The 24,098-nt window shown below is 53.4% G+C and overlaps 12 protein-coding genes across 12 annotated transcripts; 3 read left to right on the forward strand and 9 right to left on the reverse strand.

Annotated features, from left to right (window-relative positions):
- The first annotated feature begins 318 nt into the window (after nt 1–318).
- OGAPODRAFT_94675 (histone H2A) lies at nt 319–1,991 on the forward strand. Its single transcript, XM_018357597.1, has one exon. It carries the CDS (start codon nt 324–326, stop codon nt 717–719), a length of 396 nt encoding a protein of 131 aa, XP_018209773.1. The 5' UTR covers nt 319–323; the 3' UTR covers nt 720–1,991.
- OGAPODRAFT_101276 (uncharacterized protein) lies at nt 319–2,048 on the reverse strand (the record flags this gene model as incomplete). Its single annotated transcript, XM_018353029.1, has 1 exon — nt 319–2,048. The coding sequence occupies one exon, from the start codon at nt 2,046–2,048 to the stop codon at nt 792–794; it is 1,257 nt and encodes a 418-aa protein (XP_018209774.1). The 3' UTR covers nt 319–791.
- Nucleotides 2,049–2,195: 147 nt separating this feature from the next.
- On the forward strand, nt 2,196–9,299 carry OGAPODRAFT_101280 (uncharacterized protein; the record flags this gene model as incomplete). Its single annotated transcript, XM_018353030.1, has 1 exon — nt 2,196–9,299. The coding sequence occupies exon 1, from the start codon at nt 2,205–2,207 to the stop codon at nt 9,297–9,299; it is 7,095 nt and encodes a 2,364-aa protein (XP_018209775.1). The 5' UTR covers nt 2,196–2,204.
- A 27-nt stretch (nt 9,300–9,326) lies between these two features.
- OGAPODRAFT_16787 (uncharacterized protein) lies at nt 9,327–10,135 on the reverse strand. The gene has a single exon (XM_018354669.1). The coding sequence runs from the start codon at nt 9,698–9,700 to the stop codon at nt 9,332–9,334; it is 369 nt and encodes a 122-aa protein (XP_018209776.1). The 5' UTR covers nt 9,701–10,135; the 3' UTR covers nt 9,327–9,331.
- A 36-nt stretch (nt 10,136–10,171) lies between these two features.
- OGAPODRAFT_16788 (uncharacterized protein) lies at nt 10,172–12,899 on the reverse strand. Its single transcript, XM_018354670.1, has one exon. The coding sequence runs from the start codon at nt 12,449–12,451 to the stop codon at nt 10,226–10,228; it is 2,226 nt and encodes a 741-aa protein (XP_018209777.1). The 5' UTR covers nt 12,452–12,899; the 3' UTR covers nt 10,172–10,225.
- Nucleotides 12,496–12,981, reverse strand: OGAPODRAFT_9085 (uncharacterized protein; the record flags this gene model as incomplete). Its single annotated transcript, XM_018356984.1, has 1 exon — nt 12,496–12,981. The coding sequence occupies one exon, from the start codon at nt 12,979–12,981 to the stop codon at nt 12,496–12,498; it is 486 nt and encodes a 161-aa protein (XP_018209778.1).
- Nucleotides 12,982–13,005: 24 nt separating this feature from the next.
- OGAPODRAFT_94681 (uncharacterized protein) lies at nt 13,006–15,032 on the reverse strand (the record flags this gene model as incomplete). The annotated part of the gene is made up of 1 exon (XM_018357598.1): nt 13,006–15,032. One exon carries the CDS (start codon nt 15,030–15,032, stop codon nt 13,035–13,037), a length of 1,998 nt encoding a protein of 665 aa, XP_018209779.1. The 3' UTR covers nt 13,006–13,034.
- A 37-nt stretch (nt 15,033–15,069) lies between these two features.
- Nucleotides 15,070–17,471, reverse strand: OGAPODRAFT_16789 (uncharacterized protein). The gene has a single exon (XM_018354671.1). It carries the CDS (start codon nt 17,315–17,317, stop codon nt 15,131–15,133), a length of 2,187 nt encoding a protein of 728 aa, XP_018209780.1. The 5' UTR covers nt 17,318–17,471; the 3' UTR covers nt 15,070–15,130.
- Nucleotides 17,472–17,943: 472 nt separating this feature from the next.
- Nucleotides 17,944–18,798, reverse strand: OGAPODRAFT_94683 (uncharacterized protein; the record flags this gene model as incomplete). The annotated part of the gene is made up of 1 exon (XM_018357599.1): nt 17,944–18,798. One exon carries the CDS (start codon nt 18,796–18,798, stop codon nt 18,037–18,039), a length of 762 nt encoding a protein of 253 aa, XP_018209781.1. The 3' UTR covers nt 17,944–18,036.
- Nucleotides 18,799–18,907: 109 nt separating this feature from the next.
- OGAPODRAFT_94684 (uncharacterized protein) lies at nt 18,908–23,791 on the forward strand (the record flags this gene model as incomplete). Its single annotated transcript, XM_018357600.1, has 1 exon — nt 18,908–23,791. One exon carries the CDS (start codon nt 18,908–18,910, stop codon nt 19,991–19,993), a length of 1,086 nt encoding a protein of 361 aa, XP_018209782.1. The 3' UTR covers nt 19,994–23,791.
- Nucleotides 18,922–23,791, reverse strand: OGAPODRAFT_16790 (uncharacterized protein). Its single transcript, XM_018354672.1, has one exon. It carries the CDS (start codon nt 21,500–21,502, stop codon nt 20,036–20,038), a length of 1,467 nt encoding a protein of 488 aa, XP_018209783.1. The 5' UTR covers nt 21,503–23,791; the 3' UTR covers nt 18,922–20,035.
- OGAPODRAFT_9091 (uncharacterized protein) lies at nt 22,359–23,801 on the reverse strand (the record flags this gene model as incomplete). Its single annotated transcript, XM_018356987.1, has 1 exon — nt 22,359–23,801. The coding sequence occupies one exon, from the start codon at nt 23,799–23,801 to the stop codon at nt 22,359–22,361; it is 1,443 nt and encodes a 480-aa protein (XP_018209784.1).
- Between the last annotated feature and the right edge of the window lie 297 nt (nt 23,802–24,098).

Raw genomic sequence — 24,098 nt, forward strand, 5'->3', positions numbered from 1 at the left:
CTTCTTTTCAGCTGGGGCCTTGGAGGCTGGTTTCTTTTCTGCTTTTGGAGCCATTTTTTAAAAAAAGGTAATATCTAGGAGGGCAATTGGGGTGACTGGGATGTTATTATATAGTTGTAGGTGATTGTTTTTCCATCAAGGGGACCGCGTTGGGACAAAATTTACGCTCCTGCGCGAGTAAAAATGAGGCCTATCAAATTAGACATCCCTCGTTTTACGCACGACGCGGGTGTAAACCATGGAATTAATTTGCCAAAGCGCGCATCCCAACATAAATACAAGATAATACCCCCATCCTGTCTCATCTTTTCAAATTAACTAAAATGTCCGGTGGTAAGGGTGGTAAAGCAGGTTCCGCAGATAAGGCTTCGGTCTCCAGATCTTCCAAGGCTGGTTTGACCTTCCCAGTTGGTAGAATCCACAGATTGCTCAGAAAGGGTAATTACGCTCAGAGAGTTGGTTCCGGTGCTCCAGTCTACTTGACTGCCGTCTTGGAGTACTTGGCTGCCGAAATCTTGGAGTTGGCCGGTAACGCTGCCAGAGACAACAAGAAGACCAGAATTGTTCCAAGACACTTGTTGCTGGCCATCAGAAACGATGAGGAATTGAACAAGCTTTTGGGCTCTGTCACCATTGCCCAGGGTGGTGTCTTGCCAAACATCAACTCCGAGTTGCTTCCAAAGAAGCTGCCAAAGGCCAAGGGTTCCCAGGAGTTGTAAGATTAGGTAGGGTCCAAGTGTATATTAGTGTTCGGTAAGAAATTCACAGATCAAAAGTAGTATACACTCCCATTATCTTTGTCCCACTATGTCGACAATGATGTTGATGATCGACACAATCACCTCTGCACCAATAAGCATAATCACGATAAACTCCAGGTACTCGTCGTTTGAGTGTCCCAGCTGTTCTTTGAGCATCTGCAACAGATCGCTAATCACTTCCAGACGTTGGTTCAAGAGAGCCACCCGCTGGTTGATTTCCATGTATCCACGCGTAGCTTGGTAGATCGGCTCTAGCTGTGGCTCGGACCACATGAGCTCGGGAGAATCCAGCACAGAGCCATGCAGATTGATGTTGATACGAAGGATGAAAAGCTCACCGATAGACTTCATGATCTCCTCTCTGCTCATTTCCACCTTACCGGTCTGTGCAATCTGTTGCGGGATATCCTGAGTATCTTCAATGGTGTTATCCACAAGCTCCTCGAACAGCGAAATTTTGACCGATTGCGAGATTGCGTAGGAAATACTTAGCTTTAGCATGTAATTCGAGTCGTCTCTTAATGTGATGAAATCGTTGTAAATTCTCGGCTGATAACTGTGGGTTATGTAGTAATTAAACTCCTCAGCCTGAACGTCTTCGTCTGAGAGCTTTTCGTTTTCAAATTTGGCCAAATCTACCAGAAACGCTTCTTCCTCGCGTTTGCTAAATCCCCAGAGCACCACCACCCCATACTCAAAAATGAACACGTCGGTGGACCGCTTGCCAACGTCGATCTCTCCTCCTTCGTCATCTAGTCTAATTGTCTCCGTAGTCAGGGAAGACTTGTCGCTGAAATCTGGTCTCTTGCTAGAGCCATTACTGTTGCTTCTCCAGTCTTTGTATGCAAACGGAGTGTATATGCACTCGTCAAAAAGCTTTGGCATCGTTCCATGGATCCGTTTACGGTCTTTGAGCCATCTAATAAGGTCGCGCATCTTGTACGAACCAGCTGTACAGTAGGCGGTAACACGGGGTAATAGGGAACGATGCTTTTTGCCCAACCGCTCTGCATCTTTTCTAGCCGGTCTATCGGTAATTTTCTGTAAAGAGTAGGACTTATCTACGCTGGAATCAATTGACGTGTAATCCAGCTGATCAGGAAGTAGCTTGAGCTTCTGACTCGTTCTACTTGCTCTCTGGGGGACGATGTTGGGACCCAATTCTTTGGCAACGTTTTTAGGTTTGGCACCCTCGGGCCCAGTTGAAGCGGGTCGAGGACTTGTTTCGTGTGATACCGATCCATAAGGATTATCGGACAGCAGCGCTGTTCGTTCGGTAGCGGACATATTAGGAAGGTGGAGGTAATTGAAAAAGAAGGGAAAAAACCGATAACCTAAAATATTTTGTACTTTAAATAAAACTCCGTCCCTCGTCGATGGGTCGATCGACTAAAAAATTTTTTAGAAATATTTCAGGCTAAAAAAAATAATCCTATTTTATCCATGGTGAAGAAGAAGGGCACAGACTCGGGGCGTAGATTCGCCTTCACCTCCTTCAAGGACCGAGTCGATGCTATACAGATAGATCCCACCTTACAGCTAGACAGGAAAGCTTTTCACGAGGCAGAAATATCCCACTTCCTGTCCACGTTAGAGCACTGGAGGGAAGTGAATTTATCCAAATCGTTCACCGAGCTGGTGGAAGTGCTGGAGCCCCTGTGTTTGAGTTTGCCTCAGCTACTTTATCACCAAAAGACTATTTTTGAGAGTCTTAAAAACACCCTTCTGCTTAATGATAGACTGTCGCTACAACCAACACTAGAGCTTCTGACCCAATTTTGCCATGATCTGGGAACAGATTTCATGCCGTATTATTCCGATACACTGGGAGCGCTGGTTGAGATTGTTCCACAACAAACAGAGACCGATCCGCTGGAATGGATATTCAATGCCCTTGCGTATTTATTCAAGTACCTGTCCAAAGAGCTGTCCAAGGACCTTGTTCCCACCTTTAGACTGCTTCAACCGCTTCTGAATATAGAGAAACAAGAATACATTGCTCGATTCGCCTCGCAGGCCATGTCGTTCCTGGTCCGGAAGGCAACGTCCAAAGCTCTCACTTCTTTTGTCAAGACGGTGATGAATGAAGATTTGGATGTCAACGTTTACCACAAGTCTCTAGTGGTTATTTTCTCCGAGTCGATGAAAAATTCGCAAGGATCCCTTCATTCGAAAGGGCCGTCGATTCTCAGCGTGCTGACAGAGATTTGTGAGCCGGACGAAGCGAGGACGGCAATATTTTCGGACGTTATACTGGACCTGCTTTCACACGTTTGCGACGCCTCTGCGATCTATGAGACGATTTTGGAAAATATGACATACCGAACCTCGGGCAGCGTGTGGATTCTCACGACTCTTGCGTTTGCAGAGAGCGGTAAAAAAGTGCCCAATTGGAGTGCTCTTTTCGACGGTGTCTCGAAGCTTGTCCAGGATGCAGGGCTTGTTCAGTTGTATGCCACATTGATAAGAAACGCCGACCAGCTGGAGCTATCCAAACGCTATGTTTTTCTTTTCACCACCATGGCAGCAAAAGACTCGCTTTTCCTGCCCTTTGTCGAGACATCCTTGGAGCTCTCTCCAGATAGAGCGTTAAGTTTTGGCAAGAACTATGTCACGAGCTTCATTTCTCAGAACTGGAGGCAGAGACATAAGGAAATAGCCTATTTTTTGGATAGAATGAACAGGACCGGAGTCGCTCTCGAGGTGGTGATTCCGCACGAATTTAACGAATTCATCAAGTCGGACATTCAAACTGGTTTATATTGGAGACTGCTGATGCTGCAATACAGCAAGGCTACAATTGACGGCGAGACGCTGCTTCAGAAGCTTCCCCAAGCATCAGCAGATGAGCAGGGACTGATTTTCAAGGTTCTCGCAAAATCGGACATTCCAGACATCTCTTCTGCAGTTATCGAGTGCATTCCAGCATCAGCTACCAATATTGTATTTTTGGAAGGACTGCAAGAGGTTATCAAGAAAAATCCAACTTCTTTCAGAAAACAGCAGCACACGCTCATACAACTACTGAAGGACAATCTGGTGCTGCCATCACATTCTGTTCGCGAAGCAACGCTCTCCATTATTATGCTTCTTTTCGAAACCGCGCCCGAAATAATTAGCACCTGTCGATTGATCGAACAAATTCCGCTTGATTTGCAGACAGGTAGGGAAATCCAGCTTCGTTACAGATCGTTTGTGCAAACGTTCATGGAATCGCCAAAAGACCAGCTGCTGGAGACGGTGGTTGTCAAGTTCCTTTTTGGACAGCTCTCCAATAAATTCTCGCCGTCCTGGAGCGGAGTGCTGGAGTTCATGGAACAGGTCATCGATCGCATCGAGCCACTTGTGTGGGCCGAGATCGAGACGTTCCTGAAAAAAGAATATCCACCGAAAGTAGCCGACACAGAGCAAATGCATGGTGTTTCGCAATGGACTGGTCTCAACCCCAAACTGGTTGGATACGTGGAGAAGTGCGAGTCGATTGCAGTCCGCTATTCTGCCATTGACAAGAGTCTTGTTCCACCAGCACACGAAAGCACAGAGTTCACGCCATTTTATCGCGAACAGTGTATCAAGGTACTGCACAGACTGCCAAAGCTGGCTGAGCAGCATTTTGATGTTCTCTTGCCATACGTCCTTGAGGACGAAGAGGACAACGTAAAATGGCCGGTGAAGGACAGAAACTCTATGGTGGAGGTGATGGCCAAATTCCAGAACCTGCGCAGGGTGCCTGGTGCCGACCAGGTGCACAAATTTTTGCTGCGGCTGCTGGCCAACAGATCTGTGCAGACGCAGAAACTTGCCTTCAATGCCTTGGCTAATTGGAAAAACCCGGTCTACAATAGGTACAGAGACAACCTGAACAGTTTACTGGACGACATGCTTTTCAGAGACGAGGTGATTAATTTGCTCCAGAACGAAGAAAAAACAGTTATTCGGGAGCAGGACAAAGATACCATTATGCCGCTGATATTACGGATTTTGTTTGGTCGTGCACAAACCTTGAAGACAAGCGGCACGAAGCAAGGCCGCCGAACAGCTGCCATCAAGGCTCTGTCGAATCTGAGCGACCAGCACATGAAAGATTTCCTGTCTCTGTCTTTTGAGAAGCTGAATGAGATGCGGTCGCAGGAGCTGAGTTTCCGGTTGATCAGAACGGCCAGCGGTTTTTTGAACATGGTGTCTGATCTGCTGTCATCTATCGGACGCACCCGCAGCGAGTGTCTGTCGATTCTGCTTGACCCTCTCGTTTTCTCGCTCAGTGTGTCTGAAAAGGCCATTGGTTCTGCCGACGAAATTACCGACAAGGCCGCCAGAAATAACAGACAGCTCGGTTTCAAAGTGCTCTATGACGTGACAGACTATCTGGGCGACTTGTTTGACTGGAAACCGTACGGCCACGACATTTACTACAATCTGGTACACCAGAAAATGGCCAACTTTGCAGACGAGAATTTGCAGCAGCCGTCGTCGCTGATGCGGCTGATGACGGCGCTGTGGCCGCAACCAAACCTGCAATTTTTCCTCTGCTACGAGGAGATGGCGCCGGTGAAGGCGCTGATGGGCGTGCTGAAGCACGAAAAAGCCAAGGAGGCCGTGCAGCAGGCCGTGCTGCAGTTTGTGCTGAAACTGCTCAACAGCAACGACAGCAGCGAGCAGCATGTCGAGGTGCTGATTTTGATCATCTCTGAGTACCTCAACTCGCTTGTGGCGCTGTTTGCGAACTCCGAGAGCAAAGAGGTCAACGGCCTGTGTGTCAAGATTCTGCACAACTTGGTGCAGCGCGATCTGATCACGGCCAGTGAGAGCAGCAAGTTTTTGGTCGACTCGCTAGTTATGGTACTGGACAAACCGGCCGCGCAGGTTGATATGGCTACTAGAACCGAGATCGTCAGCGTTCTGGGCCTGGTGGCTAGGAATCTGTCGTGTTCGGTGACGGAAATCATGCCGTTGTACAAAAGCATGGCTCCGCTGCTGAAAATTCACGAGGAGCGCGAAATGCGCATAGCCATTTGCCAGGTGTACTTGACGCTTGGGGCCAAGTACAGCGAGCTCGAACGCGTGTCACGCGTCGTGGCCGCGCTCAACTCGTTCTCCGATAAACGGATCCGCGAGCCAGACTACGAGCGGCGGCTCGAATGCTACAGAAAAATCGACAAAGAGTTGTACGACTCGTTTTCCAGCTCCGAGTGGCTGCCGGTGATCAACACGGCGCTGTTCCACATCAACGACGAGACGGACTCTGCGATGCGCACGTCTGCGTCGAATACGTTGTGCCGGTTCATCGACGTTTCCGAGTCGTTTGCAGAGATTTTCCACGAAGTCGTGCTGCCAGTGGTGCGTCCCGGTTTGCGTCGCAAAAACGGGCTGGTGCGCCAGGAATATATCAACGTGGTGGCGCACGTCGTCGAAAAAACAGCCGAGTTCCCAGACATGAAAGTGTTGCTGCACGGCGGCGACGATGAGGCGAACTTTTTCAAGAATATAATGCATCCACAGGTGCACCGCAGACAGAGGGCGGTCCGACGGCTGGGCGAGATGGCACAGGAACTGGCGGACTCCTCCATCGCACACTATCTACTGCCGATGATCGAGCGGTTTGCGTTCTGGGACGACGAAAAGTACAGGAACCTTGCCAACGACACGGTAGCAACCGTTGCCAAGCTCACCGCTTACGTCAGCTGGAACCAGTACAGGGCCATCTTGAGCAGGTATGTGGCGACGATGACGGGCGCGTTACAGAAGGAGAAGCACGAGGAGCTGCGTGACAGTGTCCAGGTGGTGACCGCTGTGGCCAGCTCGATGCGGGAGCTGCAGCGGCGCAGCGCCAAGGATTTTCCCGCTCCGGAGAAGCTGGACGACATTGTGGTGGAGATGCTGATCCCGCCGGTGAAGAAGGTGTTGACGAAGAGGGACGAGGAGACTGTGGTGCAGCGTGTTGCTCTTTCGGAGGCGCTGGTGTCGCTGGTGATGTGCTGTTCGGCGGCCAGGATCGAGGCAGAGCTGCCGGGCATTTTGACGAGTATCTGTCAGATTCTGCGTGCACGGTCTGAGGAGCTAAGAGACGCGGTGAGAAAGCATCTGGGCCGCATAGCGGTTGGTCTTGGGTCGCCGTACCTGAAGTTTATCATGCAGGAGTTGAAGACAGCCTTGACTAGGGGCCCGCAGATCCACATTCTCAGTTTCACGATCCACTATCTTTTGGTGGTGATGGACGGTGTTTTGTCTCAGGGCGATCTGGATGAGTGTGCTGGGTACGTGATCGACACGGTGATGAATGACATTTTCGGTGCGGCGAGCGAGGAGAAGGAAGCCGAGGGCTACAACAAGAAGATGAAGGAGATCAAGCACAACAAGAGCTACGACACGGGCGAGCTGCTGGCTAGCAAGATGCTTTTGCAGAACTTCTCGCAGATCCTGGGCCCGATCAAGATGCTTTTGCGCGAGAAGTTGGCGTTCCGGACGCAGAAACGGCTGGACGAGCTGCTGCGGCGAGTTTCGATCGGGTTGCAAAAAAATAAAGAAGCAAGCTCCACGAATGCGATTTTGCTGTGCCACGAGATCTACGAGCAGTCTCTGGAAAAAGACGAGACGCGGGCTAAGCGTATCAGCGAGACAGAGGACCATTTTCTGGTCAAGCTGGATGCAAAGCCGCTGCGGACTCAGATGGAGTACTCGTTGTACTCCAAGGTGTTGCAGAAGTTTGCGTTCGACCTGCTACATGCGGTGATTTCGAAACACCCGCAGCTGTTCACGGCGGGCAACTTGGCGGGTTTCGTGCCGCTACTGGAGACGAGTCTGTCGTCGGGCGACGAGGGTGTTGTTTTAGCAGCACTCAAGATGCTGACACAGCTGTCGCGGCTGGACTTTACCGAGGACGTGAACGCGCAATTCACGGCTTGCGCGCGGGCAACGCTGAAAATCGTGAAAGACCTGCCTAGCACCAACAGCGACCTGTGCCAGAGCGCGCTCAAGTTTCTGAGCGCGGTGATCAGAAATAAGGACGGGCTACAGCTCAAAGACACGGCGCTCAGCTACCTTCTGAAAAAGATTGAGCCGGACCTGGACGAGCCAATGCGGCAGGGCGTGGCGTTTGGCTTCGTCAAAGCGCTCATCGCGAAACACGTGATGCTGCCCGACATCTACGACGTGCTCGAGTCCGTGTCGCGGATCATGATCACAAGCACTTCTGGCGAGATCCGCCAGACCGCCAGAAGTGTCTACTACACATTCCTCATGGAGTACGACCAGAGCCGCGGCCGGCTCGAAAAGCAGTTCAAGATGCTGCTGGGCAATCTGGAGTATCCCGCACAGAGCGGCCGCCAGAGCGTCATGGAGCTGCTGCATCTGATCGTGCGCAAGGCTGGCAAGGACCTGCTTGCGGTAGTGTCTGCGTCGTTCTTCATTGCGCTTGCCAATGTGTCGGTCACCGACGAGGCGCCGTCATGTCGCGAAATGGCGTCGGAGGTGCTGCTGGCGATGCTAGGTCGCATGGACGACCTGTCGTTCGTGGAGAAATGCATCGCTGCGTGGATCGACAATAGGAAGAACGAACTTCTTGTGCGGTGCGGCCTGCACGTGTACAAACTGTACCTGGACGCCGTGGGGCTGGAGAACGCTGTGTTGAACGAGACTGCGCTGGCGAGAATAAATCACGTGCTCGCAGCGAGCGCAAAGAGCAACGAGGCGGGCATGTCGTGGGAGCTCGTGTACTCGTCGCTGGTGGTGTTCGAGGCGCTGTCACAGAAGACTGACGTTTACGACGACAAATACGGCCCGACATGGGCCGCTGTGGTGGACTGTCTGCTGTATCCGCACTCGTGGATCCGGCTGGCTTCGGCGCGGCTTGTTGGACAGTACGTCCAGAAATGCGCCACGGTGAGCGACCAGACGCTGCAGACGATCGCATACCGGTCGTTCAGACAGCTCAGCGCGCCTGGAGTGGCGCAGAGCCTGGCCACGGAGGTGGCAAAGAACCTGGTGTATGTGTCCAAGATCTGGGCGCAGAAAGACACGCGGTACGTGCCAGCGGACGGAGAGCAGACGGAGCAAAGTGCGCTGGAATGGGCGCTCGCCAGAGCGTGCGCGGTGCTAAGAAACGAGTCTGCGCCACCAAAGGACCTGCTGGTCACGAAGAAGGCCATGGTCCAGTACTGCGTGTTCCTGGTGAGCTTTCTGGATGCCGAGACGGTGGGTCACGTGATCCAGCAGCCGCTGGACCCGCTGGTGGTGATTTCGGAGCAGGAGCCGGCCGTCGAAGACACGGACGAAAACACATTGCCGGCGATGGCGCTCAAGTGTTTGGAGCTGGTAGGACAGAAAATCGGCGTGAGCGAGTACAACTTGCTGTATTCGGCAACGAAAAAGGCCATCAGCGAGCGGCGCCAGGAAAGAAAGACCAAACGCGCACAGCTGTCTCTCAACAACCCTGCCGCGGCAGCCAAGCGGAAACTCAAGAAGCACGCGCGCACCAGAGAAAAGAGAAAGCATCTAAAGGACGAAAATGGACTTTACCGTCCAAAAAGAAAAAAGCTCTAAATAGAATAATAGTAACTGCATCTTCATATGGTCTACATCCGCTCCTCTTTGAAACTGACCTCGTCGTCCTCGTTCATCGCCATGAAGTCCAGCTCATCGTCGACCTCGTCGACCTCGTCGTCGTCGTCGTCTTCGTTCACATCCATCTCGGTCACCTCGTCGTAGTGGTCGGTCTCATCGAGTTCTTTCTTGATGTCTCCCGCCTTGCCGTTCTTCTGCTTCGAATTGTACTCCTTAATTTCCCGCTGGTACCGCAGCCGGTCCTGCTCGTACAGCTCGTAGTACGGTTTTCTGGAAACGTCGTCCAGGTTGCGCCACGCCTCGGTCATCGCCTTGGACAGGTCCGACGGCACGCCAGGGTCTTTGGACTCGATCTGCTTCTTCACCCGCTCCTTCTCCATCTCGCAGAAAATCAGGTACGCGTTCGTGGGACGTTTCGGGATCGTTGGGTCCTTGAGCCGCTGCTTTTTGAGCGTGTTGGCGCCTCGTTTTTTCTTCGCCACCAGGCTACCCACAGAGGCACTGAACCCGTTCTTGGCAAGCGAGAACGGAGTCTTGGTCAGCAGATGCGTGATGTCCGACAGCCGCAGACTATCGATCTCGTCGCCGTCCAGGTCGTCCGCCGTGAGCTTTCCGACGTTCGGAATGCTCACCTCGTCTGCCTTGCGGCCCAGGGCCTCCAGCAGCAGGGCGTACTCGTATCGGAGCCGCTCGACGGCCTGCTTGGACCGCGAGACCGCCACCGCCGTCGCCTCGTTCTCAAACTCCAGCTCTTCAATCTTGACCTTCAGGTCGACGCACTTCTGTCGCAGAACGTCTAATTGTTAGCAACAAACACGCATACACTTACCTTCGCTCATACTGTAGGATTTATTTTGTGATTATCATTTTTCGCTATTTATTTTCACACCCTTGCACCGTTCAGCTCACCACAGCAGCTCCTCCTCAAAGTAGTCCACGTTCTCGTCGCCGCGCAGACTCTGGACCGTCGAATGGCGCACTTCCGCATTCATGGACGTCGGCCCGCACGCAATAACCGCGGTGGGGCCCCGTAGGCCTGCAATGTAGCTGCTCAGCTCGCGGCACAGGTCTGGCTTCTGGTCCAAGTTTAAGCTCACGTAGCACACCTCGTCGCGCACCAGTCGCTGCAAAAAATCCACTTTTTCCGCCAGTGCCAGCTTGCAGTCGCCAAACATCTCGTTCACAAGCCGCTCGTCCTCCGGCTTGGCCTCCTGGTCGGCCACCCACTTCAGCTCCGGCTCCACCAGGTCTCTCGTGATGAACACCTGCAGCTCCACAAGGCCCTCAAACCGCTGGATGCTCTCGATTTCGCGCTTGAAGCTGATGAGCGACTCGAAGTTGGGCGCCACCCACACAATGCTGATGGACTTGTCTGTCCGGACTTTCTGGCCGCGCAAAATTTGGGCCCTGTACGTCTGCGCCAAATACAGCGCGAGGGTGTAGACGACAGTCATGCCGACACCGCCAGCGACGAAAACGGAGTGCTCGTACGCCTTGAACGGGATCGTCGAGCCGTACGGGCCTTCGACCAGCAGCGGCACGTACGCCTCGTGGTTGGGCTTGGTGGCTATGTATTCTGCCAGGCTTTTGGTGAGCCCCTGTTTCACGCGGATAATCAGCACTAGCTGGTTGAAGTTTTCCTCTGCCGCAGACGACACGATTGTGAACGGGTGTGCCTGCCAGAACATGTCGGCCCGCAGGAAGTAGATCCAGCAGTATGCGCCGGGAAACGGTCTCCACCAGCCGGAATGGTTGATTTCGACGCGGATCGCGTGCGGCACCTCCTTGTACCCGTCTGCGTCCAGAACGGTCTCAAACAGCACTTTGCAGCGGCCCTTGAGCACGCCGCCGCTGATGAGCAACTTGCTGAGCCGCAGCGCGTACTCTGCGGCCCAGATGCCGAACGAAGCCGCCACGTACTCGATCCAGCCCAGCGTGAGACAGTGGTACCACACGCCGACCACAAATACCACAACAAGCAGCTTGTGCGTCATCTTGAACCACTCGTAGAACGGCGCGCGCAAGAACGCGGCCAGCGTGGCCAGCGTGATGGCCGAAAAAGCAGCGTTGGCACACCGCCATTTCGTGAGCCCCCAGCGCGCAATGTAGTCGCCGCGGGTATCCACGTAGAGCAGGTAGAACGCAGTATGTAGCACGATCAGCACAAACACCACCCGCGAGATCCAGCGGTGGTACATCTGGAACTCTCTGTAGGACGCGCCGGTCAGAATGAGCAGCGGGTTGTTGCGCGCAGCAAACAGGAAACAGAGCGGGAGCTGGGTGATGGCAATAATGCCGGTCCGGTCGGCGATGTTGACCCAGCGCTGTCCCTTGGGGCACTTAAACACGCTGTTGGGCAACACCGTGCGGTAGTTGACGGAGCAGAGCACGGCCACCAGCAGGATGTACGCGGAGATGGTGAGGACGTGGATTCTGACCGGCAGACGCTGCAGCACGGCGTGGGCAGCGCGCTCACACCACGCCAGCCACGTAGGGCGCACCGTCTTGGAAGGGCTCGGCGACACCACGAGGGACGAGATAAAGTGGCGGCGCGTCCATTTCGCAAACCTGTGGTTGCACAGGCTCGAAAAAATGTACGGGAAGCACCATCGGCAGAGATTGAAGAAAAGCGCCCACACAAAGACGCATCCCCAGTATGCGAGCAGCGCATGGCCGTAGGTGGTGGCAAGCTGGCGGTGGTGCAGCAGCGCGGCGACGCTCTGGTACGTGGAGTTGTACATCTCGTCGGTGAACATGATGGGGTGGTGCAACACGGTTAAATTCGCCGCGGAAGAATGGTCAAGGTAATGCGCGGTGGCGTTCTGGTTCTGCTTGACGAGATCGGTGAAGTTGTACTTGACCAGGGCCTGGTTTTCGCAAACGTCAAGCATATAGTCGTAGGCCCTGGTGAGCTTGGACGAGTCGCTGCTGTGCTTTTCGATGCACAACAGCACGGAGCCCAAGAAGGCTGGACACCGGCACCGGCACTTGTACGCGAGGTCGTCGTCCTTGCAGTCAAAACGGAAGTTGGTGGAATTGTTGGCGATGTACAGACAGGTGGCTCCCTCGGGGCTGGAGATGCCGCGCGCCAAAATGCTGGTGGCCAGCAGCAGCGGCAGCAGCAAAAACATGAGTTTCAGGTTCTTGCTTAATGAGATGATTGAAGTTTGGAAGCCTATTGAGGAGACATGACCATCAGAATTATTAGCGGCGGCACAATATACATCCAATATTTCTGGATGAAGGATTTTTCTGCCACCGGTGCGGCTACGTGGGGGTGCGGAATGTCTTCACGTGGGGACGGTATTGTGTGCGCGGCCACGAGCCGGACGGCAGGCGTCTCGGAGGCCGTCTCGAGCAGCGAGAGCGCGGCGACAGAGCCGTTGGCAAGCTCAATGGCGAGCGTGTCGGCGAGCGGGAAGCTGAGTTTCTTGGTGTTGAAACACGGCGCCAGTGCCCGGCCGTCGCAAGCCAACGACACGCAGTACTCATCGTCGACAAGAGTCTCTTTTAGGGCCAGCTTCCATCTGCCGGCATAGAACAGCTCTGCAATCTCGGTGGGGGACGTGTGCTCATTTTCAGCCACCAGCTGGTACGTCGTTGCCTCGTCGAGCGTCAGCGCCGCCGCCGTAGCGAGCAGGATGGGAAGTTTAAGAAACATAAGATAAAATGTAGTGTATTTTTTGTCAACTACCCCCCACACCTATATACAGACTAGTGGTTTGGGGCTGGCTCGAGCAGGCGCGCGGGAACGTCGAGGCCGGCCTGTTTGTACCTCTCGAGCATCTGCGGCAGCCTGGAGCCAAGGTCCTGTAATTGAGCCTCGGCAAGCTGGTCGATCACGTACTGCGCAAGGACGTGGTCATCCTGAACAGCGGCCGCACGCAGCATGTAGTAGAAAGTGTAAAAGTTGGGCTTCTGGGACGCGTTCTGCTGCACAAACTCGAAAAAGCGGCGCAGCCCGCCCACATCGGGATTGATGCTGAAGGCCCGGAAGATGGAGTTGTAGAATTGGGTGGTCATCGGCACGCCTGCCTCCAAAGCTGCGTAGAAATATTCCATGGCTTTGGAAACGTTGCCCTGGCTGCTCTCTGCAGTAACCATGGTGCTGTAAATGACGTCGGAAATCCTGCGCTTGTCTTTCTTGAGCTGCTCGACCAGCTGCTCTGCAATCGCAATCGTCTCCGGCTTGGCAGCAAGTATCTTGACCAAGGCGCCCGTGGTGCGCACGCTCGGCTTGATTTTACTGGACATCATCGTTTGCATCAGCTTCTGGATCTCCAGCTCCACCGGCACGCCCGTGCGGCTCGCCTTCATGCCCAGAACGTCGATGATGGTGGTGTACGTTGCCACGTCCGGTGCAAGGGTGTCGGAGCTCAGGATCTCCTCCATGGTGGCTAGCGCCTTGTCCACGTCGTCTTTGGCAAACTGATGCCGCAAGAGCGAGTTGTAGAACCGGATGTCCGGCACAAACGCCACGTTCTGCGCCTTGGCCTCTGCTTGGAACACGTTGTGGAACTTTTCCGCCTCCGCAACGTAGTCATTCTGCACAAGGCCGCGCAGCAGCGTGTTTCTGATATCCCACACCTCCTGCGCCGACGCAGCGTCCTTCTGCTCCCGGTAGAAGTCCAGCGCCTTCTTCAGCTCCCGGCAGCTCAGATACCCGTAGACCATAAGTCCCACGGTCTGTGCGTCCGGCTGGACGCTCTCCTTGAGCAGCCGGTACACGCTCTCGATTCTGAGCAGTTTCTGCGGCGCATCCGACTTGGTGTGCACGTTGAGCAGCTGGTTCCACGTCTGGACGGTCGGCTTGGCGCCTGTCTTGGTCAGTTCTGCCCACAGCTGCTGTGCCTGCTGGTACTTGCCGGTTATGGCGCAGAGCTCCATCAGCTTGGCGTAGGTCGTCTCTGAGAACGGCTCCTGGCTCTTTTCCCTTGCTGTGTACAGCTTGCGGACGATTGCGTCCACACGCTCGTATCTGCCCTCTGTAGCGGCCACAAAGGCTGCATTCAGGAGGGCGGGACTGTTAGGGTCCGGCTTGAAAAAATGGCTGTTGATCGCACTCTTCAACTTCTCCATAGTAGCATCGTCCAGTTCCAACGGCTGCAGCACAAAATCCACCAGCCGCGGGCTCAGTTTGACGCCGCCAGCCAGCAACTCGAGCGTGGTGGCGTCCGGGACCGCATTTTCGTTCAAAGTCTTGAGCACATATGCAACAACGCCTGTGGTATGGAAAACGGCCTTGGACGTGAACCTGGCCTCTCTGGTCTCTTTGAAGCCATCAGGCTCGTTTTTGAGCTTTTCAAACAGACGCTGCCACAGCTCCAGCGCCTTGTCATACTTAGACTCGACCAGAAGCCGACGCACAGCACGGTCAGCATGCGAAGCGTGCAGAAGCTTGTTCTGGCCCCAAATGTCCACAAATCGATTGAACAGCACAGAATCTTTCACCACAGTGTTGTCCTTGTTCAGGGTCTGCAGCTTGTTCATCAAAATATGGCCCAGCGGCAGAGTTTTGTCGACACGGGTGTCAGACAGCTTCGAGACGAAGCGCTCGACCCGCTCGAAAAACTGCGACAGCGTGACGCTGTCGTCGTGAACGAGGCTCATCAGCGGATTGCCCGAACGAGGGCGGGCCGTCTCGGAGACGTGCGTACTCTGGCAGCGACGCAACAGCTGCGAGAGCTGCACTCTCGTCACCTTGCGAAACATGTTTGATAAAAATTTTCCACCTTTACACCATGAACTTGAATAATTACAAGAATAGGTTAAATTACATGATACACCACTCCTTGATATTAGTGCAGACACTATTCCAGCCGGGCATTGAGCAGCTGGGCGTACCGGACAATGAATTGGTCGTACCGCATTGGAACAGTCTCGTCTTCGATGCTAAGCGCATTGTCGTAGATGTGTTTCAGAAGCTCTAGGTGACGGGCCGTGTATTCCTTGGTGTGAGCGAATTCTTCAAGAACGTCCTCATCGCGACACAACAAACCATCGTTGTCGTTTCCAGGACATTGGGTATCGTCCACCCACAAACGCAGATTTTTTTTGTAGGTGCGGAACGGCTGATTTTCCGGTTCTGTTATCCGTTGCAATGCTCTCGGATACTTTCTGTCGAGAATCTGCTTGAACTTATGCGGAACGTGCGTCCTGACGCCTTCAAAGTACGTGGGCACCATTGGAGTGAGCTCGTCGAGCCGGAAAACGTTGTCGTTCCGGCAGTGGTAGATCTCGTGGTTTCGCTGCATGTCTCTGGCCTTGTTGTCGATCTGCTCGCGATACGAGTCCTTGTCCTTGACCTTGTCGATCTTGCTTGGGTACTCCGGGTCCACAAGCGTGCGGACGACATCGTCGATGTTGTGTTGCGAGAAATAGTCCGGTGTCCACGCGATGGCGGTGATGTCGACGTAAACCCCAGACATGGTATCTATCATTCTGCCGTCGATGGCATTGGCGCCGACGCTGCGCACACGCGAATAGAACGACGGGCCGATGTCTAGCAGGTATGAGCCGATACCAGCGGCGTACTTGTCTTCGGACGACACGTCGACTATCAACGTCTGGTTGTGGTTTCGCGCAATCTTGTACAGCGAGTCCACCGACACGACGACATCGATATCTTCGTCCCACGGCAGCGTGAGTCCGTTTCTGATCCAGCCCAGCATCGAGCCGTACGCCACAAACGTGCGGAAGCCCGACTGGTAGCAGAACCGCAGCCACGCGCGGCCGATCCGGTGGATGATGGCCTTGCGGTATTCCTGCGGGTGGTCGATGCCGTTGAAGAACCGCCAGTCGAAGTGCGCGCCCAGATGCGTGTTATTCACGTACGCCTCGCGCAAGTAGGGCTTGTGGCGGCCGTTGGCCTCAAACAGGTCCATTTCCCGCTCGATGTTCTTCAGAAGCAGATGGTCGAACAGCGAGTCAACAACGGTGTCGGGTTTCGTCTCGAGCTGTTTCTCAATCCGCTGCTTCATGGCGTTCATGATCTCCTCGTGCTCGTAAACGAAATCTTGCTTGGTCATCTCGAGGCTGGTCATGACTTTGACCTGGTCGTCCAGCTTGAGGAAATACGACTTGTCGAAAACAAGCTCGTCCTCGCCGTAGATGGTCTGCACGGAGGTGTCGTAGTTGAACAGAGTGGACAATTCGCTCACCATCTGATCGATGCGCACCCCGTCTTTGTGTACCCTGTCAACGGACACGCCGCGCAAACGAGCCTCGTTGCTGACGAGCTCGGCGCCAATCGAGTAGATGTCTCTGGACCGGTTGCTAGAGATCGGCATATGCGTGACGGCATCGCGTTCTGTCAGCAGCACGACAGACGACTTGTTGAGCCCGGCTCCGATGAAATGCACGCGAGCCGGCGGCGGCGCCGTCGTGAGCATGTAGGATGCTCCAAACAGGATCCGGCCGGCCTCGGCGAGCTCAGAGCCCGTGCGGTCAGTGATTTTGAACGAAAATGGGTACCACGGGTACTGCGTGCGTTCCTCGTGGCTGAGCTCTGAGCATACCTGGAGAACCTCGTCTTTGTCGGCGTAGAGCAGGCGGAAGTCGGCGCAGGTGAGGTCGGAAAAGGTGCGGTTCTGCATCTCGGGATGGTAGCTCTTCCACAGATGCAGGTGGCGCTTGTCAAGCGTAAGCTTGGACTCGAGGTCGACCCACTCGGCCCACGAAAACGGCAGCTGGAAGTCCGGGTCCAGCACGCCGTTGTTGTCCATCAGATGCTTTTTGAGGTTGCTGAGCCACGCGGCGACAGCCACACGTTGGTCAAAAAGCGCCTTGCTGGGAGCGTGCGGCTCCGTGTGTTTCTCATCAGGCAGTATCACGTAGGCCAGATCATTGGTGTGCGATTTCTGAAGCTTGCGAAAAGACGCTTCTGAGTCGACCTCATATTTATTTTTAGACATCACAAAAATGCTCTCGTCCATATAGAAGATGGTGGGAACTATGAAGACGAGCATGAGGCCGATGTAGATGGTGAACACGGACATTTTGCGGTTGTTGTGGTACGGCAGCAACTGAATGAACTTGTTTAAGACGAAGGTGAAGGGCGCCACAAGCGCAAGCCAGGCTTTCAGTATGAAGCTTGCGTGCGACTCTTTTCTTGCCGCCCTGGGGGGTTCCTGGATGAAAAGTTCCTCGTCTCCTTGTGCCATGGCTTCCACCAAAATAAAATGGAAAAATCACAATATTTATGCCGAATTGTAAGCAGTCGTGTGCTTAGATTTCGAGAAATTAGCTGCTACGGCCACCAGGTTCCGTTTTGGGATGAGAATTTTTTCCATGCCGGTGCCCAGACAATAATAGCACAATAGAACTCTCTAAGTGCTTACCGAATGCAGCGCTCACAACCCATGTACATGAGGTGATCATAGTTGGTTGGGGTTGCGATCTCAACTTATGAACGAGTCAGGATCCTGCATGTAGAATACGAAGCGAGAATGTACATCGGCTCCGAATTCCGTAATAACAAGGGCTCGCCTTCTTTAGTACTGCTGCAATGCGCTTTTGCTCAAGGGTCTGGAAAGGACACAAACCTTGCTGTGAGCGCCCGTATTGTCAGACAAGCGCAATCGTGACGACTTGTCACAAACAAAAAACATTTTAGCACACAGGCGGTAACAAAAAAACATTTAATATGCAGGTCTAGCCACAGGGCCCTACACCCGTACACGCGGCTATGCATTAAGTACACACACACCCGTACACCTCAATACCGCTCCTTGAGTCTCGAAGCCACCGTCCGCAGGTTTCCGTACACCTTGCCCGGCGGGCTGCCCAGAATCAGGCTCATCACCGCCTCCCGCGCCATTCTGATGTGCGTGAACCCGCCCAGAATGTGGATCTTCGAGTCGGCAAGCACAATCCGCGTCCGAGTCGCGTTCTCTATCGCAAACTTGGTCTTGCCGTCCTTTCCGGCAATACGGCCAATCGCACGCGACAGATGGTCGCCCTGGAGCGTTTTGACGTCCTTAATTTCGAACGACTCGATGTACAAGTCGTCCAGTCGCAGAAGAGCAATAGCGTCGTCTATGTCGAATCCCAGGGTAAATGTCTTGATGAAATCGGCTCCCTTTTGAAGAGCGCCCGGATCTGTAGTCTTGGAACACGTGCGCAGTTCCACGTTCTTGGTTTTCAGGTTCATCCTCACCTGCAGCTTGAGGTGATCCACTAGCGGGGGGTATATTTTGGGCCACGCGTTCTTGAGCGGCGACATTCTGTGTGGAGGCACCGCCACCTTCCGCGACTCCAGCTTGACCTTCATGTTGGATGCGGCCTGTGACTGGAACTTGGGTTTTCCGGACTCGTCCAGGACAAGGCCTGCTTCGGGCGTTCTGGAGGGCTTGTCCTCGGTTTCAGGCGCGTCCGCATCTATCAATACCGTATCTATGTCTTCCTCTATATTTTCCACCTGTGCAGGAGCCTCGGCTGGCTCGGAAACCTCTTTTTTCACAGCGGTAGGAGCAACCATATTGATAAATAAGAGAAATTATTTTTTTGTAAATTTTTTTGTAAATTTTTTTTTGGCATCCCTGCACCACAAACACTAAAGGTGGGGAAAACATAGCATTTTGTTAAACATGTTCAGATCCCCCTTTCTTCTGATCCGACACCAGTCCACGCAGCGCCAGCTTGCCCACAAACTGAGTATTCTGGAAAAACTTGTCCACAAAGATATCACGAGTTTTGCAGGCTCCAATGGCTCCAAAGTGCCACCTGCCACGGCTTTTGAGATCCTCAAGCTGTGCAAGCTATTTCAGGATTCGGTCCATGAAACCAAGAAAACAAATGTGCTGGAGGACGAGCTGATTATCAAATCCAATGCACTGATGCAGAAAGTGTTTTTGGCCGAGAAAGTCGACTACAGCCAGGCATTGTTAACGGACTTCCTAAAACTAAAGCCTCATGTCGCCAGCATCAAGTTCGCTTTGACGTGCTATTATATGAAGAACACCAACAAAGTACTCAAGGTGGAGACAGCAATGATTCCCCTCCGCAACTTGCTTTACGACGCCAAATTCCAGGAGGCATTGGACGTGATAGAGCTCACTACAGGGTTCCCCAGATACTACGAGTTCAAGAGCGTCAAGTGGCGGCGGATGGTGATCAAGTTCTTTGCGGGCATTGTTGGCACAATAGGTGCAATGGACCTGTCGTTTAGGTTTTTGCTGCCCGGATTTTTCCAGTCAAACGTGGTGTACGGGCTGTACGGTGCCGTTGGTACGTTTCTGGCGAACGCAGGGTTCATGGCGATGATGGCGTTCTCGACAAAGGGCCAGGAGAACGGGGCGTTACAGTTTGAAAAGGGCACGCTGCCTGCGACGTGGTACAAGAAGGTGGACCAGATGAAGATGTGCGCGATGGTGCTGGAGTGCGACGCGGAAATCAACGGTAGAGAGGGCTTTGCAAGCCGGCCTGTGGTGGAGCGTATCCACAAAATGGGGTTCTCTGTGAACGAACCGGAGCAGGAGATCATGCTGCGCCAGTACTGGGTGAGCTCGGGAGAAGGGTTTGTGTGGTGCGAGCCCGATCTGGACCCGGCAGACATCGAATGGTGGCAGCATTTGGACAAGATCGGGGTGAAAAAAATCTGGGACAAGGATTACGAGCAGCTGGACCAACACCAGGAGCAGGAACTAAGCCACGATACACCCATCAAACGTTAACCATTACCACACATACCTATAAAGCAAAAAGATAGAAGAATATCACGTGAACAACGTATCAAGCTCTGCCAGCGAAATGTCCTCTGGAGCGCCGATTTCCTGCGTCAGGAACCCAGAACGCACCGTCTCCAGCCACTTCATGCTGATCGAGGGCTCCACGGTAGTGTCTGCCAGGATCGTGTTTGTGAGGTTGTTGACAGACTCGGTCTGCGGGCTGAAGCTCATAGCTGCTGCTCTCAGAGCAGCCACAGCAGCGGCAGCGGTGGGGCTGTTTACTAGAGAGGCGTTTTTGGGGATCCGAGGCGTGGCAGCGGCGGCCGTGAGATGCACGGTTCTTGGCTTTTTCGAGTTGATAAAACTCATGGATTTCGACCGTTTGCCGACCGACGACGGAACCTTGTCTCTGACAATCACGGAGCCGCGTCTGTGGTAGCCCGCAGACACGAGGCTATCGTCATCGTCGTCGTCGTCCGCAGAGCGCAACGTCTCGTAGTCGTCAACGTCGTCGTCGTCCGCAGAGCGCAACGTCTCGTAGTCGTCAACGTCGTCGTCGTCGGAATCCGGCGAGGATCTCGCAAACACCGACATGGACTTGGCCCTTGGATGTTGCGTCTTAGGATTGGCGTCCTCGACCGCTGTGACCAGCGAGGCCGTGACGGGGGCCACGGCGTATGGCACCGCCAGATTCGAGAGTCTTAGATCCAACGACGCGTCCAGGAACGGCGAGCGCCTGTCGCCAACGTCCTGGGAATGCAGGCTGTGCTGCGTCTGGACCTGGGCGGCTGCTAGAGCAGCAGCGTTCTGCGCCGCCTTCTTGTACTTCTTCAAGTCTTTTGCGTCGAGATCGGCAACCACACCTGACACCACCGACGTGTGCTCGAGCGCTTTCTGGCTCTCGAGGTACTGCTGGACGTAGAGATGGTAGTCCTTGGCCAAGAGTCCGCGGTAGACGTACACCATTCTCTTTGGCGACGCGTCGGCCCAATCTCTGGACAGGGAGTATATGATTGTTTTTTCGCCCTTTTCGACGCGCTTGACATAGGCGTTGAGCTTTGCAGAGACCAGGTTTGATGTTTTCGAGGACAATTTAGCCATCTCGGGGTGTTTTTCGACAAGAATGTCACAGATCTGCTTGACAGTCATGCCTTCGGCCTTAGAATCGTGGTCGAACAGGATCTCAAAGATGGCAAAGAGCACGTCGTCGTCCAACGTAGAGTGCGGGGTTGGCCGTGGCCGCTCGCCAGACACAGGGACCGTGGTGGAGATGCCGCTCGCCGTGGCGACGGTGCGGTTGGCAGATTTGTTGTACTTCTTGTGCCGCTCCTCCTTCTTGGATTTGGATGGAGAAGGGGCCGAAACCGGCTTAGCTAAGTCGCCGGTATCGGCAACACTGGTGGCAGCAGATGAAGTGATGGAAGAGGGAGTCGAGCTTCTTTCGCTCGGGCTCAGAGGAGAGTCCGGGGTCTGGGAATCATGGTCTGAAACATGGTCCATGGCCGTCGTACTCATGATAACCGGGGAATAATCACACACAGGAGCGCTAAAAGCTGGGGATGATCAGCTAGTAACGTGAATTATACGATAACACAACTCGCCAGGCTTAGAATAGAGAGATATCCGTCAAAATCCAGCGCATACGCACAGGACTCGGGTTCCAGTTTAACTCTGTTAGATTCGCAAGCTCGTGGCGTACACTTTGGGGATATTTAAGCTAATAAATATCTCGCTCTGATAAGATATCAAATAAGAAAAAGCGTGGAAAACACTGAAAGATTAGTATCACGGACATCGGCGCGCTGTTCAACACATACACTTGTTCTTATTTGAATAGACTCGCTTTTGCGTCAGAAAGAAGGGAGGACCTGTCTCTGATGTATCAGTATCTATATTAATTACGTGAAAAATTTTTCAGGTAGGGCCTGTTTTTTTGATAAGGTGCGAGAACCGATAAATGGGAGCGCGGAAAAAGCTTGCCAGGGCGTAGAAAAAGCAGGCCGTCCTGAAATCGCAAGGGCCATCTTTGATGTGGCCAGGAACCTCATCGCAGGCTGTTGGACCCATGCTGATGGGCCCGTTCGGCAAGAGACCAGCTGCTACAATTTCAGGGCTGTGTAGAAAAAACAGAGTCGGTAGTGGAGATTTGGCAAAAGGGTTTCCACTCAACTCTCTCTAAGGTCACGTGACCGGCTTTGTCGCGAAAAGGAGCTGTTTTTTTTGGTTTTCCGGGATTTGCTTGCGCAATCTCGTATGACCCCGGAATCGTCCCCACGCGTCACGCTAAATACTGCATCAATACAAAGTTACCCCTCGCTTATCAAGGTTGCATATCGCGTCCATAACATTTCCTAAACGGGCAAACGCGTTCTTATCGGCCATGGCTGTGCAAGACACGAAGACACTTGCTCGTTTGATCAAAATCCTCGGCCCAAAAGCTATCGGCGTACAAGGGCGGCGAAAGATTTGCCGGCGGCGCAAACCAGTAATTCAGGGCAATGTGAACCGGCTCGTCGTCGCTGCCAAAGGACGACACCTCGTGGAACCACCCTGCCGGCAAATATAACATTTGGCCAGGCTCTATTGTCACCTGGAGCGGCTTGCACTCTTTCAACCGTGGGAACTCTGTATCTATGAGGCGTTGCATTTTCGTTCGTTTTTCGGCGTCTTGCACATCGTCCAGGTGTAGCAGGGCAGGAGGTATTCTAGAAAACGAAGGAGGGTCTGTTTTCGTCTTTCCGTGGCGGGCCTTTTCTTCGTGTACCTCGGATTCCCTTGCGGCGACATCCTCAAGACGTTTTTTCTCCTCCTCATCCAGCGACTCGCGCTCGAGTCGCCAAAGCGCGACCTGCTCAACCAGCGCACCGTCTTCCCGCACATGTTTCCAGAATGGCGCTTTTTCGTTGCGTATGTAGTCGATGACCCCGGACGGGTATATATTCCCAATGTCGCCGACAGTGTAGAGGTTGGGAGCATCCGTGGGCGGAAACAAGGTGAATCTTTTTTTCCCCGATATTAGTATGTACAGGTTATCCGCGTGGTCGTGGTGGAGACCCGACGACGAGGCGCCTGGAGAGGGAAGCGATCTCCCCAGGCCAAGTAGGGGTTGGGACTCGTCAAAGAGCAGTCTGGAATCGGGGTCCGCGCGGCCCATCCACAGGTTTATTTGTTGAGGCACCAGGCCGGCCAGTAAGCCGGGCCGCAGCAAGTCCACTGGCCACGTGTGGCACAAGTTGGTTAGGGGTTTCTGTAGAAGCTCTTGCACGCGGGCGTAAGCAGTATCGAGAGACGGTTCTTCGTCGTTGGCGGGATTTTCATCGTCGAAGTCGTCATGAAAATTGTCGAAATCGACTGAGCCCAGTTCCGAGTCTGTGTCGGCCGGGACAGGGGCCACACCCAATTCCGGAAACTCACCGTCAGAGTCTTCGTCCGATACGCAATCGTCCTCATCATACTGGGTAGTTAAATACAACGAGTGGTCGCCGTTCTTCAGCCTTTCCACCAGATCTGCAAATTTCAAGCGAACTCGATTTTCTCCAGTGCCGTAACCACCGTTGGACTTGCGTTCCACCTGCAAAAAATCGTCACATTGTAAAAAATCTGCCACATTATCAAGACGGAATGATTCGAGATCAAACCCGGCCACCAAGCCTTGAATCAGACATGGTTTCCGCTTTGAAATATAGCGAGACTCGAACGCGACCGAAGTGGCTCCTTTGGCATCTATGGTGTCAATTTCATGTACAGCGCTAGTTTTCTTTAGGGTTTTCTGTGCGTGTTCGGCAGCTCGGGGCCTCTTCATTGTCAGAGCCATGAAAAGGAGTTAGGAAAATTTTCAAACCGACCCAAAAAAAACAAGTCACCGCCCACAGATCAAAATTTGTGAACGGCACAATTATTGCTATTGATGTGCAGAGTGTATTTCAGGAGAAAACGATGTCAGGCCGCGGTTTTGGGTTGTGGTTGCACGAAAGCGGGATCGTAGGTGGACGTAGGATGGCTAGATCTGGAGAGTATTTCCAGATGTTGTTGTAGTTGAGATGGGCTAGCCGAGGTACGGCCGATAAGCTCGCGGAGGCTGAGATCGAAAACGTCTACAAGTCTAACAGTC

The sequence above is a fragment of the Ogataea polymorpha genome (genome assembly GCF_001664045.1).
Source record: "Ogataea polymorpha strain NCYC 495 leu1.1 chromosome Unknown OGAPOscaffold_5, whole genome shotgun sequence".
NCBI lineage: Eukaryota > Fungi > Ascomycota > Pichiomycetes > Pichiales > Pichiaceae > Ogataea > Ogataea polymorpha.

What these genes read in the sequence shown, in the direction of transcription:
- OGAPODRAFT_94675 (XM_018357597.1), top strand. Translation starts at nt 324, where the DNA reads ATGTCCGGTGGTAAGGGTGGTAAAGCAGGTTCCGCAGATAAGGCTTCG.
- OGAPODRAFT_16787 (XM_018354669.1), bottom strand. Translation starts at nt 9,700, where the DNA reads ATGGAGAAGGAGCGGGTGAAGAAGCAGATCGAGTCCAAAGACCCTGGC.
- OGAPODRAFT_16788 (XM_018354670.1), bottom strand. Translation starts at nt 12,451, where the DNA reads ATGTTTTTGCTGCTGCCGCTGCTGCTGGCCACCAGCATTTTGGCGCGC.
- OGAPODRAFT_16789 (XM_018354671.1), bottom strand. Translation starts at nt 17,317, where the DNA reads ATGTCCGTGTTCACCATCTACATCGGCCTCATGCTCGTCTTCATAGTT.
- OGAPODRAFT_16790 (XM_018354672.1), bottom strand. Translation starts at nt 21,502, where the DNA reads ATGAGTACGACGGCCATGGACCATGTTTCAGACCATGATTCCCAGACC.